This window comes from Lycium ferocissimum, unplaced genomic scaffold (assembly GCF_029784015.1).
Source record: "Lycium ferocissimum isolate CSIRO_LF1 unplaced genomic scaffold, AGI_CSIRO_Lferr_CH_V1 ctg12057, whole genome shotgun sequence".
Lineage (NCBI taxonomy): Eukaryota > Viridiplantae > Streptophyta > Magnoliopsida > Solanales > Solanaceae > Lycium > Lycium ferocissimum.
In genome coordinates this window covers 938-16697 of record NW_026714161.1, presented here as the reverse complement: position 1 = coordinate 16697, position 15760 = coordinate 938, and the positions used below count along the sequence as shown (strand labels likewise).

At 35.4% G+C, this 15760-nt stretch overlaps 2 protein-coding genes across 2 annotated transcripts; both read left to right on the top strand.

Moving 5' to 3' along the window:
* Positions 1-12398: 12398 nt before the first annotated feature.
* Positions 12399-13910, top strand: LOC132041862 (receptor-like protein 7). The gene has a single exon (XM_059432547.1). The coding sequence runs from the start codon at positions 12399-12401 to the stop codon at positions 13908-13910; it is 1512 nt and encodes a 503-aa protein (XP_059288530.1).
* Positions 13910-15499, top strand: LOC132041864 (receptor like protein 22-like). The gene has a single exon (XM_059432549.1). It carries the CDS (start codon positions 13910-13912, stop codon positions 15497-15499), a length of 1590 nt encoding a protein of 529 aa, XP_059288532.1.
* The last annotated feature ends 261 nt before the right edge of the window (positions 15500-15760 follow it).

The following is a 15760-nucleotide window of genomic DNA, read 5'->3' as shown; positions in this document are numbered from 1 at the left end:
GGATATCACTATGAGGGATAGCGGAACCCCATGTCCTGTCCTAATCATAATGTTAAACTCCCTCCCTCTTAATTTATGTGACACTCTTTCCTTTTTAGTCTGTCTAAAAAACAATGATATCTTTCTATATTTAGTAATAATTCAATTTTAAATTTACCTACTTACCTTAATGAAATGATTTCTAGCCACACAAATTTTTATGATTTATTTTTGGCAAAAAATATAAACTAATAATACAAAGAGCAATCAAATGGACTAGGCTAGCTTTACAGCCGTAACATGAATATCAAAATTTCTTTTGTGATTAATTCTTTTTATTATTCATGAATAAATAAAGGATTTTTATCTTTTGGTATCCATATATGAAACCTTGGAAAATGGAAAGACGGAGAAATAGAGAGAAAGTACACCAAATAGGAATAATTGGGATAATGAAAAAAGGAGATCAAATATTGCAATTGATTGTTTTTAAATAGAGGCAATTTAGTAAATTATATTTTTTATTTATTATTTTTCTTAAAGAAGTAAAAAGTTCTTAACCGACAGTTAAAATTGGATGGAAGGAGTAGTTACTTTAGTATATATAAATTGTTGAATCCTTTTGATAGCCAAGTATACATATACACTTTAGTATATGTATTCATTGTATGTGCAATTTTACATTTTTCGAATTTTCTTATTAAAATTACTGATTTCGTCACTGATCATGACACTCCTTAAATTTCCACATAGATGCAGTAAGACTGTTGAATCTATTGAAAGACCAAGGAGTAAAGAAGAATACTAATTAGAGAGAGACGTCCACATGCATGACTCAAGTCAATAGAAAAAACACTTAAATGGTCAGAATTGGATACCTCTCATTATGCATAAGCTGTACAATATATAGGATTACAAAGATATGAGAAGATATTTACAATCCCAAAGAATATGCTACTACAATCCCACGGAATATTCTAATTGATTTATACTTTAAAAACAAATCTACAGCTAAAAGGAAAGCCAATTAATTTCCCTAAATAATGCTAACACTCCCCCTCAAGATGGTGCATAAATGTCACGTATGCCCATCTTGACAAGTAAATTATTAAAGGCCTGTCTGGATACAGCTTTAGTTAGAACATCAGCCAACTGCTCTAAGGTCTTCACATATGAAACTTCAATTGTTTTATCCTCAAACTTCTCATATATGAAATTACGGTAAATCTCTACATGTTTAGTGGATCATGTTGAATTGGGTTTTCTGCAATTTTAATAGCTGACTGGTTGTCGCAAAACAATTTCATAGGTTCATCGAGCAAAAAACCAAACTCCCCCATAAGCCGCTTCAACCACAATAATTCTTGGATACCTTTGACCATTGCTCTGTATTCAGCTTCCGCACTAGACAATGAGACAACCTTCTATTTTTTACTCTTCCAAGTAACTAAGTTACCTCCAACGAAAGTGAAATACCCAGTTGTTGAGCGTCGTCTTTCTCCTTTTGCACCCCAATCCGACTCACAATAACCCATAATTTTTGTATGGTGACTCTTAGAAAACATGAGGCCTCTTCACACCTAACTTCAAGTACCGCATTATTCTAAAAACTGCATTCATATGAACTTCACTTGAATTATGCATAAATCGACTTACCACACTAACCGCATAAGTAATATTTGGTCATGTGTGTGATAAGTATATCAAGCGTCCTACTAATCTTTGATATCTCGCTTTGTTAGTAGGCACTTGATCAGGAAGTTCCTCTAAGTTATGATTTTATTCAATCGGTGTATCAATAGGTTGACAAACTAACATACCAGCCTCCTTTAACAAATCAAGAACATATTTGCACTGAGATAAAAATATTCTGTTCGGACCTAATAACTTCAATACCCAAAAAATACTTTAATCCTTCTAGATCTTTCATATCAAACTCATTGGACAAGAAAGTCTTCAATTTTTCCATCTCACTAACATCATCACCAATAACAATCATGTCATCAAAGATAGATGATAAGAACAATTATCTTACCATTTTGTCTCTTCAAAAATAAGGAATGATCCGCGTTGCTCACCATATTTCTTCATCGCTAGTCGGAACCTTCCAAACCATGCTCTAGGCTATTGCTTCAAACCATACAATGTCTTTTTTAGCTTGCACACCAAATTTGTATTGTTCAAAGTGTTGTAACCAGGAGGTATGCTCATATAAACTTCTTCAGATAAATCTCCATGCAGAATTGCGTTCTTCACATCATATTGTTGTAAAGGCCAATCAAGATTAGCAGCTATAGATAATAGAACATGAACAATACTTATCTTCACTACAAGCGTAAAAGTCTCCTGATAATCAACACCATAAGTTTGGGTAAAGCCACGAGCAACTAGTCTTGCTTTGAATCTATCAATTGAACCATCCAGCTTGTGTTTCACTGAAAAAACCTATTTGCATCTGACTGGTTTCTTCCCTTCTGGTGACGTCATGATATCCCATTCTGGTTTTTCTCTAGTGCTTGCATCTCCTCAATCATGGATAATCTTTCAAATCTTTCAACGCTCTTCAAATCTTGTAGGGATTTTAACCGATGACATCTGATTCACAAAGCCTTGGATAGCACTTGGTAAGTGTCCAGTAGAAACGTAATGAGCAATAGGCTATTTGACTTCCTTTGAATTATCAAGAAAGTATCTCTCTGGTGCTTTCCCTCGATTGGGTCGAGAAGGTAACTGATACCTATTCATGTTATCATCACTAGAAACCACTGGTGTAGTGTCATCAAATAAATTGTAAGTATTAATTTCCTGAGAATTATGCCTCAGGAACATCATCAGCAGGAGCATCATTGAGGGGTAATATAGGTACTGCAAAGGGGGATTCTTCACTCTCTTATTAACAAACGACTTTATCTAGAAAGACGAGTCTATCGAGGTTTGATTTTATAAATAATTTACATTTATGATCGAATTTAGTAGTTTGTTTACCAGTTATGTTGTTAATTTTAATAATTGATAAGTAATTGAGCTTTGTTGTTACTTATAAATAGATTTATTTGATAATCAGGTTTTTTACAAACTGATCTATGATTATGATCGAGGTTACTATTTTATTTACCAGATAAATCGTTTGTTAATAGGAAATATCAAAGATCAATGAAAAAAATTATTTAAAACTAATGACATAACTAGTAAATAAAATACTACTAGTACTAACTGTAATATATTTAGTGGGAATGAGGGTAAAATAAAAGGTCTTGGTCAATATATTTTTAGTGGGTCGGGTCAATAAAATGGTTAAAATGGGCACTTGTTTTATTTCTTACAATTTTGGCTTTAAATAAAAATCAACAAAAATGTAATTAAAAAATCACTTAAATAGGTTGAATGATTTTGTAGGTGAAACGCCAATAATTGAGTGACTTTTTGGTTAGAAAACAAAGTTGAGTGACTTTCTGAGTGAAACGCCAATAGTTGAGTGACTTTCTGAGTGAAACATCCATAGTTGAGTGACCATCTGAGATATTATCTCGTCATTTACACGATATCTTGCACTCACTTTTCTCTTAATGACAAAAAATCAGATTTAACATAGCAATCTTGAAAATAAATTTCAATAGTTGTTTACTTGGTTTTAACCCCTGCACCTAGCTTAATTATTGCTTTTCTTTTTTTTCCGAAGCTTGAATCATATTTTACTTATATAACACCACTCACACACACTTCATTTCCATAGATTCTTCTGGGGATTTCACTGCATTTTCGAGTGAATGTACACTTTGAAGTATGATTGATCCAAAAAAACATAAAAAATTATATGTATACACAGTTTCTTTATTGTCAGAGGCAACCACAAGGTTTGCAACTTTTGGATGAACTATATACGTATGGTTACAAATATAGTTGACTCTTCAATTCATAACTGTTGCTGATTTTATGACCCAACATATATGATGAATTATAGCTCTCACTAAAATTTTCATTTCCCTCGCTTGCACTGATGCCCATCTGAATCAGGGTCCAAAAATATGTGACAATATCTAGTGTTAGAATTTGAAAAGTCAAGGTTGAGAAAGCAAAAGAATAAAATAAACTACTATGTGAATTCTAAAAGTTAGCTATTTAGACGTAATAGTAACTACTAAAACATTACTGAAAAATGTGTAGACTTTGAGTGCATTAAAATCCGAAATGAACTTTTTAGATAAGTTTGAACAAATAATTGAGCTGTTAAAATGTCATTCGATTTTATGTGGATGTTATGGTCTTTTAACTTTTTACTTTGATCTTCCTACTTTTAGTATAGTATGATAAGATAAGATTGTTGGACTCTTAGTCAGCAGTAGTCGAGTACCAGTAGAACTGTGCATTAGATAGGATAATGACTACGTATATCTTATGTATATCAGTAATATATCCGTGTATCAGATGTATATCAGTATGATTAGGATACACACACGTAGTAGAAGTTAAGTAGGACTCCACTCATCAGCATGCACATCCATTAGTGATCTCGAGCCTATATAAGAAGGCTTCATGTACACTTTGTCACTCATCACTTGAAATATATACAAAGTTTCTCTTTTCCTTTTTTTGTGTTTTCTATAGAGTATTAAAGAAAGCCAAAGCTGCGTATCAAATCACTCTAAAAAACTTCTTACAATGGCCTCAAACTCAACTTCCATGTCACTGTCAACTTCCTCCTTACACCATCTGATTGCTGCTTGTCCAATCAAACTTAAGCCTACTAACTATTTGATTTGGAGAACTATGCAACTCATGCAAGTTCTTAAAGTACTCAACTGGATTAAGGAGGAGAAACCAAGTGATGAAGACTCACTTGTCACAGATGGAAAGGAAAAGGCTGCTGCAGACAAGAGAGAAAGAAAAGACAGTGATTGGAAGGAGAAAGATGTGTTGTTAAGAACATGGATCTCAGGCACTATGACTGAGGAAAGCATGTATCTCATTGTTGGTTGTTCTACAACCAAGGAAATGTGGGAATGCTTAGAAGAAGCATATCTTCAAGCAACAAAGGACAAGGAGTTTCAATTGAAACAACAACTGCAAAACATCTTAGGATCTAAGAAACTTGATGAACATCATAAGGAGTTAAAGGGAATATGTGATGGTCTTGCTGCCATACACAAACCTATTGATGAGGATAGCAAGGTGATTAACTTTGCCAGAGGTCTAGGTCCTAAATATAGGACTTTCAGAACTGTCATGCTTGGAAAAGCACCAAATCCCACTCTCAATTAGTTTGACAATGCACTTAGAGGTTTTGACATGAAAGAAGATGATGAAGTGCCTCAGGAAAACCACAACATGGCTTTCTCTGCACAAAGAGGCAGAGGTAGAGGCAGAGGGAATCATAATCAGAATAGAGGAAACTCTAACTATAGTTCAAGAGGATATGGTTTCAAACCTGCTGGACAAAACTACGCTCAAAACAATCAAAGTATGCAAGGTTCAAATCAAGTCAAGGACAAGGATAATGCTTGTCAAATCACTGGTAGGAATAATCACACTGATCATAAGTGTTTTTATAGATGGGACTATTCATATCAGGCTATAGAAGATCTTCTACAAGCCTTAGCAGCAGTCAACTTACAAGGCACAACAACTGAGGGAAATGCCATGTATGTTGACTCTGGAGCAACCAATCATCTGACAAGCAATACAGGTAATCTATTTGATGTTAAGGCTTATAATGAAACTGATAAGATAATTGTTGTAATGGATCACATCTAAACATCACACATGTTGGAAATACTATTAAGTCTGGATTAAAAATTAAGGAGATACTAGTAGTTCCTGAGATAAATAAGAATCTCCTATCTGTTAGCAAGCTTGCAAAAGATAATTCATGTACTCATGAGTTTGATGAATCTGATTTTGTTGTTAAGGACAAGAAGTCAGGGAAACACATGGCCAAGGGAACTAAGAAAGGAGGACTCTATGCATTGGAAGATAACAATATTTTTGCTTTGACAGCAACACTGTACCAGACTAAGAGAAGACAAATTGGATTTGGCATGCTAGATTAGGTCATCCTAGTATAAAGTCCTTACAGTTTTTGAATAGAAATAGTTTCATAGATGTCAAGAGTTGGAATAAATTGGGAATAAATTGCCTACTATCTTTACTAGCTGCCAGTTAGGAAAGAGTTGTAAACTTCCTTTTATATTGAGAGATAAAATTGACTCAAAGATATGAAATATTACATTTTGTTTGTTGATGATCATACAAGATATAGCTGGTTATATCCAATAAGAAAGAAGTCTGAATTTTTTGAACAATTTGTCAAGTTTCAGAAGATGGTGGAAAAACAATTTTCAAAACCAATCAAAATTTTCCAATGTGATGGAGAGGTGAGCTTATCAGTAATGAATTCCTTAAACACTTGGAAAATTGTGAAATTATCAGACAAATGTCATGTCCTAACACTCCTGAACAGAATGGGATTTCTAAGAGAAAACATAGACACATAGTGGAAACTAGCCTGACACTGCTTTTTTATGCAAAACTGCCTCTATTCCTATGGGTAGAAGCTTTTCTCACTGTTGTGTTCCTAATAAACAGACTACCCTCTTTAGTTCTCAAGAATGAAATACCCTTTGTCAAGCTTCGTGGAGCATCTCCTGATTACAACAATCGCAAAGTATTTGGTTATAGGTTCTATCCTTATATTAAGGGTCAGACAAAGTTTGCACCAAAGACTTATCCTTGTGTGTTTAACGGTTACAAAGGTTACAGGTGCTATCAACCATCATCTAGGAGAGTTTTTGTGTCTAGATATGTGATATTTGATGAGCACAACTTACCATATCAGCAGAAAGAACACAGTGCACAGACTTATACTTCCACTCACTTAGCTACTTTCCTTGAGTTTTTCTCTAATGTGCAGGATAAGTCTCAGCCAAGCAAAGGATGCTACCGTCTCGGGGGAAAGTGTTAGACATCTCTTCTAACACTATTGATGTTCCTAATGCTGATCTTGTTGTTAATCATGAAGCAAACTTACCAGATGTTGATGCTCATACAACAGACTCACCTATTCATGATGCAAGTCATGGTGATACAAGATCAGGAAGTGATCATGGTAATGCAGAATCTAATGCAAGTGAGAGTACTGCTGATGACCAGGAGATTGGTTCATATGTTTTGCAGGAAACTGATCAAATTTCTGTAACTAATTCACAAGGCATACAATAGGAAGTGGATCTATCAAAGTGGTTCAATATTGAGAATTCTCAAAATTCTCATATTGAGCATTCTTAGAGTTCCCAATCTCCTAATGACACCATAGAAGAGGAAGCACAACCTCCTGATGATATAACAGACCATCACATGATGACAAGATTAAAGACAAAGAAGGTACCAATCACTCACAGAACACTAATACCAAAGAAATGAAGTAGCAAGTAGTGAACCAAATAATGTGGCTCAAGCACTCAAAAAATAGGAAGGAAGAATTTGATGCACTGCACCAGAATGAAACATGGACCTTGGTACCTAGAACATCAGAGATGAATGTGGTTGGATCAAGATGGGTGTTCAAGACCAAACTGAAGTCAGATGGATCTATGTATAGACATAAAGCCAGGTTGGTTGCTAAGGGATACTCTCAGCTTGAGGGAATTGATTTTGAAGAAACATTTAGTCCTGTGGTCAAGGAAACTACTACAAAAGTGGTGCTATCAGTTGTTGTCAGTCTGCAATGGTCCATTAGACAACTTGATGTCAAAAATGCATTCTTGCATGGACATCTGCATGAAGAAGTCTATATGGCACAACCACCAGGTTTTATTGACTCTGAGTATCCAAATCATGTCTGCTCACTGAAGAAGGCTTTATGCGGTCTTAAACAGGCACCTAGAGCATGGTTTGACAGGTTTAGTATGTACTTACTTCATCTTGGTTTCAAGTGTAGTAGAAAGCATTTCATCATTGTTTTTGTTATATCAAGGCTTAAAGGTACTATCCTACTCTTTCTATATGTTGATGATATGGTGATTCGGCGCTTCTCTCACATGTTCTGAAATAATCACGGACTTGGTAGGGAATTTGCAATGAAGGACCTTGGTCCATTGCATTTCTTTCTTGGAATAGAAGTCACATACTTTGATGGAGGTATTCATCTAAGTCAAAGTAAAAATGCCACAGAATTGCTCAAGAAAACTGATATGATCATGGCCAGGGCAGTAAACACTCCACTTGCACACAAGCATGGGTTACATGAAGCTAAGGAAAGCCTGCCAACACCTTAGTTTATAGAAGTATTGTAGGTAGTCTCCAGTATCTCACTCTAACCAGACCTGACATAACTCATGCAGTCAATCTAGCAATCCAATTCATGCAAACTCCAAATAGTGAGCACTTTCATGCTGTCAAAAGGATTCTCAGATATGCAAAAGGAATAGTTCAGCTTGGAGTTAGACTGATTGCCAAATCACCTCTTAGATTGTATGATTTTTCTGATGCAGACTGGGGAGGATGTACTACCACTAGAAGATCAACCACAGGGTACTCAATCTATTTGGGTGCTAATTGCATTTCATGGGCATCTAAGAAGCAACATACAGTTGCAAAATCAAGTGCAGAAGTTGATTACAGGGCACTAGCTTCAGCTGCAATTGAAATTACATGCATAACATATATACTTAGAGATATTGGTGTCACATTGTCAACAACTCCAACACTGTTTTGTGATAACATTAGTGCACTCTACGTGACTGTGAATCTAGTTCTACATGCTAGAACTAAGTTTATAGAAATGGATTATCATTTTGTCAGGGAAAAGGTGGCTAGAGGACAGCTTATAACACATTTTGTGAGATCACAAGACCAACTTGTTGATATTCATACTAAGGCACTGACAAAGCAGCAGTTTGCAGGATTTAGAAGCAAGTTAGGAGTGGATGATCCACCTCTCACTAGCTTGAGGGGAAGTGTTGGAGACTAAGAGTAGTACTCTTAGTCAGTAGTAGTCGAGTAGCAGTTCACTAGCTTGAGGGGAAGTGTTGAAGACTAAGAGTAGTACTCTTAGTCAGTAGTAGTCGAGTAGCAGTAGAACTGTGCATTAGATAGGATAATGACTACGTATATCTTTTGTATATCAGTAGTATATCTATGTATATCCTTAGTGTATCAGATGTATATCAGTATGATTAGGATACACACATGTATTAGAAGTTAAGTAGGACTCTACTCATCAGCATGCACATCCATTAGTGATCTCGAGCCTATATAAGAACGCTTCATGTACACTTTGTCACTCATCACTTGAAATATATACAAAGCTTCTCTTTTCCTTTCTATATTGTGTGCTATATTGTGTTTTCTACAAAGATGATGTGATTTATGTATATGTGTGTGTATTTTCTCCGTTCGCCGAAAATCAGAGAGAACGGAGTTACACCATCTTTTTGACGTGGAGATCAAAACGCAATGCTGCATAGACGTCAAAATATGCGCTGGTAAAATTTCCAAACTTGTCTTTGTGAATTAGAAGCTCAAATCCCGTGAATTCAGGTAGTAAATTTTTGAGAAAGATAGTCATAATTAGTGTCATTTGGAATTTAAGAAAACCATCAGTTCAACTTGCTCAGGCCCACCAAGGAGAATAAGGAAAAGGAGAAAAAATTAAGTGTCGTGCATGACACAACGCACTTTAGGGACTTGCACAATATGCACGACTCAAGTCAACAGAAAACTAGTATAGAGAAAATATTTAACCAAGAAATGAAATATCCAGTCCTAACAACCCACCCGATACGTAAAAGATAAATCAATTTTTTGGACTGAAACGTCTGAAGTAGGACCTCACAGGAAAAATCTGCTGGTGCTGTCTTGATCTTCTGAAAAATCAAAAGTAGAACTGCCATGAATTTAATTAATTGTTTGTCTTTGTGGTGCCTTTCATCGGACTCTTTCAATTCCCTCAAATTTCTATGTGGATATGTGATACTTATCTCGTTTAAACTACTTATCATGTTTTAAGTTTTTCTCAGATATGAATATTTTTACTTTCTGAGATTAGAACTTACATGTGCAAAAAGTTTAGTAGCTTCCGAGGAAATGCACGTGTTCTTAATTTCTAACATTTTACTTAATAAAAGAATTATGGTTTGATGCAATTGTAATATTATATTTTATTTTTAAAACCCAAATATAGGAAATATTATTTTGGAAGTTTCTTATAATGTAAAGAAATTGTCTATATATGCTCATACAAACGCGTAGCACAAAGAATATTTGGGAAAAGGTTTTTGTTATAAAACATAACATCTACTAAAAAATAAAGCCATGAAGAGTAGTATTGGAATATTATTAAAAAAAGTTTCATTTAAATCAACTTTCATTACAGAGGTAAACATAATATCTCAAACCACAAGAGAGATATTTGTTATGAAGGCAAATCTGAAGGGTAATCTCTGAAATTACCCCATTATAATTTTACACTTTTAAAAAAAAAAATTGGGGGTAGGAGAAGGGAAAATATGGGGGAGGGGAAATTTTACACTTGAATATTGTATTCTAATTCCTAATCCTGCAAGTGGAGAAAAGAAGAAAACAAATGCTACTCCCTCTCAATTTATTTGTTTGGTTTTGACACGAAGTTTAAGAAGATAATACTTTTGAATCTTAAACTAAAGATATGTAGAATGTAATAAAATGCTCTTTAATCTTGTGATCTTAAACATGTCATGTGTAAAGTTGAAATTAAAGAGTTGTCAAAAAAGAAAAAAAGTCATTCTTTTTTGAAAAGGAAATAAAAAGGTAAGTAAGACATATAAATTGAAACTAATGGAATATTTAATAATAGCACAAAAAAACCCCACACGTAACAAGCTATAGTGAATTCAGACAAAGTAAATTTTTGTCAAAGATAGTTATAATTAGTGCCATTTATATTCAAGGAAACCATCAGTCCAACTTGTCAAATTTCACCAAGTCAAAAGAGGAAAAGTAGAAAAACTGCATGTCGTGCATATTGTGCAAGTCGACAAAAGTGTCCCTTAGTGTGTCATGACAATATGACACTACGTATTTTAGGGACTTGCACAATATGCACGACTCAAGTCAACAGAAAACTAAGTACAGAGAGAATATTGAACCAAGAAACCAAAATTCCAGTCCTAACCCACCCCATACGTAAAAGATTAATCAATTTTTTGGCCTGAAATGTCTGAAGTAGGACGTCACTGGAAAAAATGATGGTGTTGTCTTGATCTTTGAAAAAATCAAATGTAGAGCAGCCATGAATTTAATTAGCTGCCTATTCCATGTCTTTGTGGTTGGACTCTTTCAATTCCCTCAAATTTCTGGGTGGATATGTGATACTTATCTCGTTTAAATATCAAAGGTTGGGATTTATTTAATTAAATGTGTCCTATATTATGGTCAAAACTGATGAATATATATTTCCACTTTAGCCTATCAGTCCTAAAATATGATCTCCTAACATTTTGACACAAAATTATAAGTTCCTTTAAGTAAGGAATAGAATTGATTTGCCAAAAAATACGAACTAATAATACAAAGAAGAAATCAAATGGACTAGGCTAGCTTTAAAGCCTAAAAATGAATATCATATTTTATTTTGTGATTAATACTTTTTATTTTTCATTAAATAAATAAATGAATTTTATCTTTTGGCATCCATAAATGGAACCTTGGAAAATGGAAAGAAGGAGAAATAGAGAGAAACTACACCAAATAGGAACAATTGGGAAAATGAAAGAGTAGATCAAAATACTGCAATTGAAAAAGTAGATCAAAATACTGCAATTGATTGTTTTTAGATAGCGGTAATTTAATAAACTATATTTTGTATTTTTTACCCCTCTTTTTCTTAATTAAATACTCCCCCAATGGAGTGAAAAGTGCTAAAAAAAAACACCAAAAATGCTAAAATTTACTCTTCTAATTGGATAAGTAGTTTTTAATACATATAAATTAACAACAATTGAATCCTCTGATAGTGTTCAAGATATGACATTGAAAGTTTTCCACTTTGGTATATGTATTGACCCCCGTGCAATTTTAAATTTTTGGAATTTTCTTATATAAATTACAAAGATTTTTTACTTACGGTTTGATTTAAGGAGTGCACCGATCATGACACTCCTAAAATTTTCCCATAGAGTGGTGAACAAAAGAAGACTGAAAGAAACCACAAAAAGACCAGAGAAGAAAGAAGAAAATTAATTAGAGAGAGACTTCCACATGTACGACTCAAGTCGATAGAAAACTATAGAGAAACCAAATTGAGGGTTTATCCTGTTGGAGACTAATTGAAGGCAATTTATGTGGTTCTTCGAGGTCTTGTTGTGACTCACATGCAAGCCGCACGTCTTTCCTATAAAAGGCAACTTATCATTCATTCAATTTCATTACTATAATATTGCCTCACTATGAAAATATCATTCATACATCTTTCTTTCATCACCATCCTGGTGGTACTTCTTACTGGTTCTAACTATATTACTCAAATATATGGCCAATGTTTGGGTGATCAAAAAGCCTCATTAATTAAATTCAAGAATAACCTCACGTTCGACTCTTCTTTGTCAACCAAACTAGTCAAGTGGGATCAAAACGCTGACTGTTGCCTGTGGCCAGGTGTAAGTTGTGATGAAGAAGGTCATGTGCTTGTTCTAGAGTTGGACGAGGAAGCCATTTCTGGCGGAATTGATAACTCAAGCAGTCTCTTCAATCTTCAACATCTTGAGAAGCTGAATATGGCTAATAATACGTTAGACTCTGTTCAAATACCAACAGAAATTTATAAGCTCAAAAACTTGACATACTTGGATCTGTCCTTTGCTGGTTTTGATGGGCAAATTCCAATTGAGTTGTCAAGATTAACACATTTGGTGTTTCTTGATCTTTCTTCTTATAATTCCGACGAATTATCCGACGAATTACCATTTTCTCATCCTTTCTTAGAGCTTGGGAGCACAGATTTGAAGACACTGGTCGGAAACCTAGCAAATCTTAGAGAACTTTATCTTGATGGAGTGAACATTTCATCGAAGGGGAGTGAGTGGTGCTCGGCTGTATCATCATCTCTACCTCAGTTGAGAGTGTTGAGCATGAGATATTCTGGCATTTCAGGCCCTCTTGACCCTATCCTTTTAAATCTTCACTTCCTTTCAGTCATTCGTCTCGATGGCAATGACTTGTCCCATATTCCAGAATCTCTAGTAAATTTTACAAAATTAACTACCGTGAGTCTCCGGAGTTGCAACTTGCGCGGTTCATTTCCCAGTAAACTCATTCAATTACCAACTCTACAGGAGCTTGATTTATCATACAATGAAAACCTTACTGGCACTTTACCTGAATTTCCACAGGGAAGTGCATTAAGGGAAGTAGTTCTTAGCCACACGGGTTTCACCGGTTGGCTTCCAGATTCAATTGGTAATCTTAGTAATTTGACCCGGCTTGCTCTAAGTTCATGCAATTTCAGTGGGCCCATTCCATTGACTCTGGGAAATCTCACGGACCTAGTTGGTCTTGACTTGTCATCCAACAGCTTTAGTGGCTCAATCCCACTCTTTCACAAGGCAAAGAAACTCTATAGCATTGACCTCAGTACTAATAATCTAACAGGTCCACTTACTTCTGCTCATTTTGGAAGCCTTTCAGACCTTGTGTCTCTATACTTAAGCGAAAATTCCATCACTGGGACAGTTCCGTCAGTTCTCCTTTCCCTCCCTTCATTGCAGATCCTTTATCTTCGGAAAAATCACTTCAGTGGAGAAGTCCATGAATTTGATGCATCCCTCTCTGTTTTGGAAAAAATTGATTTGAGCAGTAACCATCTAAATGGATCGATCCCGCGATCTATCTTTAAACTAAAAGGCTTTCAGAGTCTTGCTTTCGTCCAACTCGCTTTAGTGGGACCATTAAAATCGAAGTGATGAAGGAACTACCTGGGCTATACTGGCTTGACCTTTCTTACAACAACTTGAGAATTGATGTACAAGGTAGTAATTCGACCTCATTTCCCTTTCCCCAGTTGTCTGTAATAAGGTTGGCCTCATGTGAGTTGCAAAAGTTTCCAGATCTTACAAACCAGTCTAGGATGTTGGACTTAGACCTTTCAATTAACAACATTAAAGGACAAATACCCAGCTGGGTTTGGAGTGTTTATTATCTGAATCTTTCTTGCAATCTCCTGGAGTCTCTAGAAAATCCTTACGTGTCTACCACTCTTCAGTTTCTGGACTTGCATTCCAACATGATCAACGACAATCTTCCCATCCTACCTACTTCTCTCACCTACTTATCACTTGGCAATAATAAGTTTACGGGATCAATACCATCTTCCATATGCAATCTAGATCAGCTTCAATTTCTTGATATGTCAAACAACTCCTTGAACAGCAAAATACCTCCATGTCTACTCCAAAAGACTGACCTTCTCGTAGTGTTGAAATTAGGGAGAAACAAACTAAGTGGCATCCTTCCTGATACATTTGCGCTGAATTGCAATTTGAAAACTTTAGACCTCAGCAACAATAACTTAGAAGGAAAAGTTCCAACATCCTTGGAAAGATGTGCATTTCTGGAGGTTTTTGATATTGGAAACAACAAGATTAGAGATACATTCCCATGCATGTTGAAGAAAATATCCAGTTTGCATGTCATTGTCTTGAGGTTGAACAGGTTCCATGGGAATCTCCAGTGTCCTATAGTTAATAATCAAACCTGGTCAAAGCTCCAAATTGTGGATCTTTCTTCCAACAATTTCAGTGGAGATCTGCTACCACAATACTTCTCCAACTGGAAAGGAATGATCTTGAGCAGCAATTCAATGCAGGGGCACCAACATTTGCAAGTTGATTTCATCATGACATTTTACTATCAAAATACAGTGACTTTAAATCTCAAAGGTCAGCTAATGGAGATTTTGAATATTGTTGAAGCTTTCACATCCATTGATTTCTCGTGCAACAACTTCCAAGGAGAGATACCAGAGGTATTGGGAGATCTCAAATCGCTTTACCTTCTTAACTTTTCACACAATGCTTTGACAGGCAAAATACCAAAGGCACTTGGAAAGTTGACTCAGCTTGAATCCTTAGATTTCTCAGTGAACCAGTTAAGTGGTAGAATTCCAGACGAGCTTGGGAGTCTCACATTCCTTGCTGTCTTGAACCTATCTTTTAATCAACTTTCTGGTAGGATTCCAAATGGCAACCAACTTCGGACGTTCTCATCAGATTCCTTTGAAGGAAACAAAGGGCTGTGCGATTTTCCTTTAAAGAACTCTTGCAGTGAAACTAAAGTGAATGGATCGTCACAACCAAGCAGCCATTCTGAACATGATGAAATTGACGGGAAATATATAGGTTTTGCCTTAGGATCTTCTATGGGTTTTGGCATCGTGATCTGGCTACTCTTGCATTGCCGAAGATATAATGAGCTCGTTGATAGTTTTCTTTTCAGAATTTTGGGTCCGCACAAAAAGAGTGGCAGGAATAAAAACCGAAGGAGGTCAAGATAAGTAAGGCTAGAAGCTTTGATGTTTGATCTTTCACATTCTGTTTGAAGGAGCTCATAATATTCTGTTCACTTTGTTTTTTGTTTTCTTTCTGTATGGGTAAGGGGTGTTTCCTAGATTACCTCTACATGGACGTAGTGCCTATTTGAGGAATGGTGTTTGAATTTGAATTTAAGGAATAATTTGATGACGATGTGTTTATCATGTTTTTCAGCTGTCAGGCTTCTTCTAAACAAATTAGCTCTTTCCTTTATTCTGATTTTG

Coding starts and splice junctions, on each gene's coding strand:
- LOC132041864 (XM_059432549.1), top strand. CDS start 13,910: ATGAAGGAACTACCTGGGCTATACTGGCTTGACCTTTCTTACAACAAC.
- LOC132041862 (XM_059432547.1), top strand. CDS start 12,399: ATGAAAATATCATTCATACATCTTTCTTTCATCACCATCCTGGTGGTA.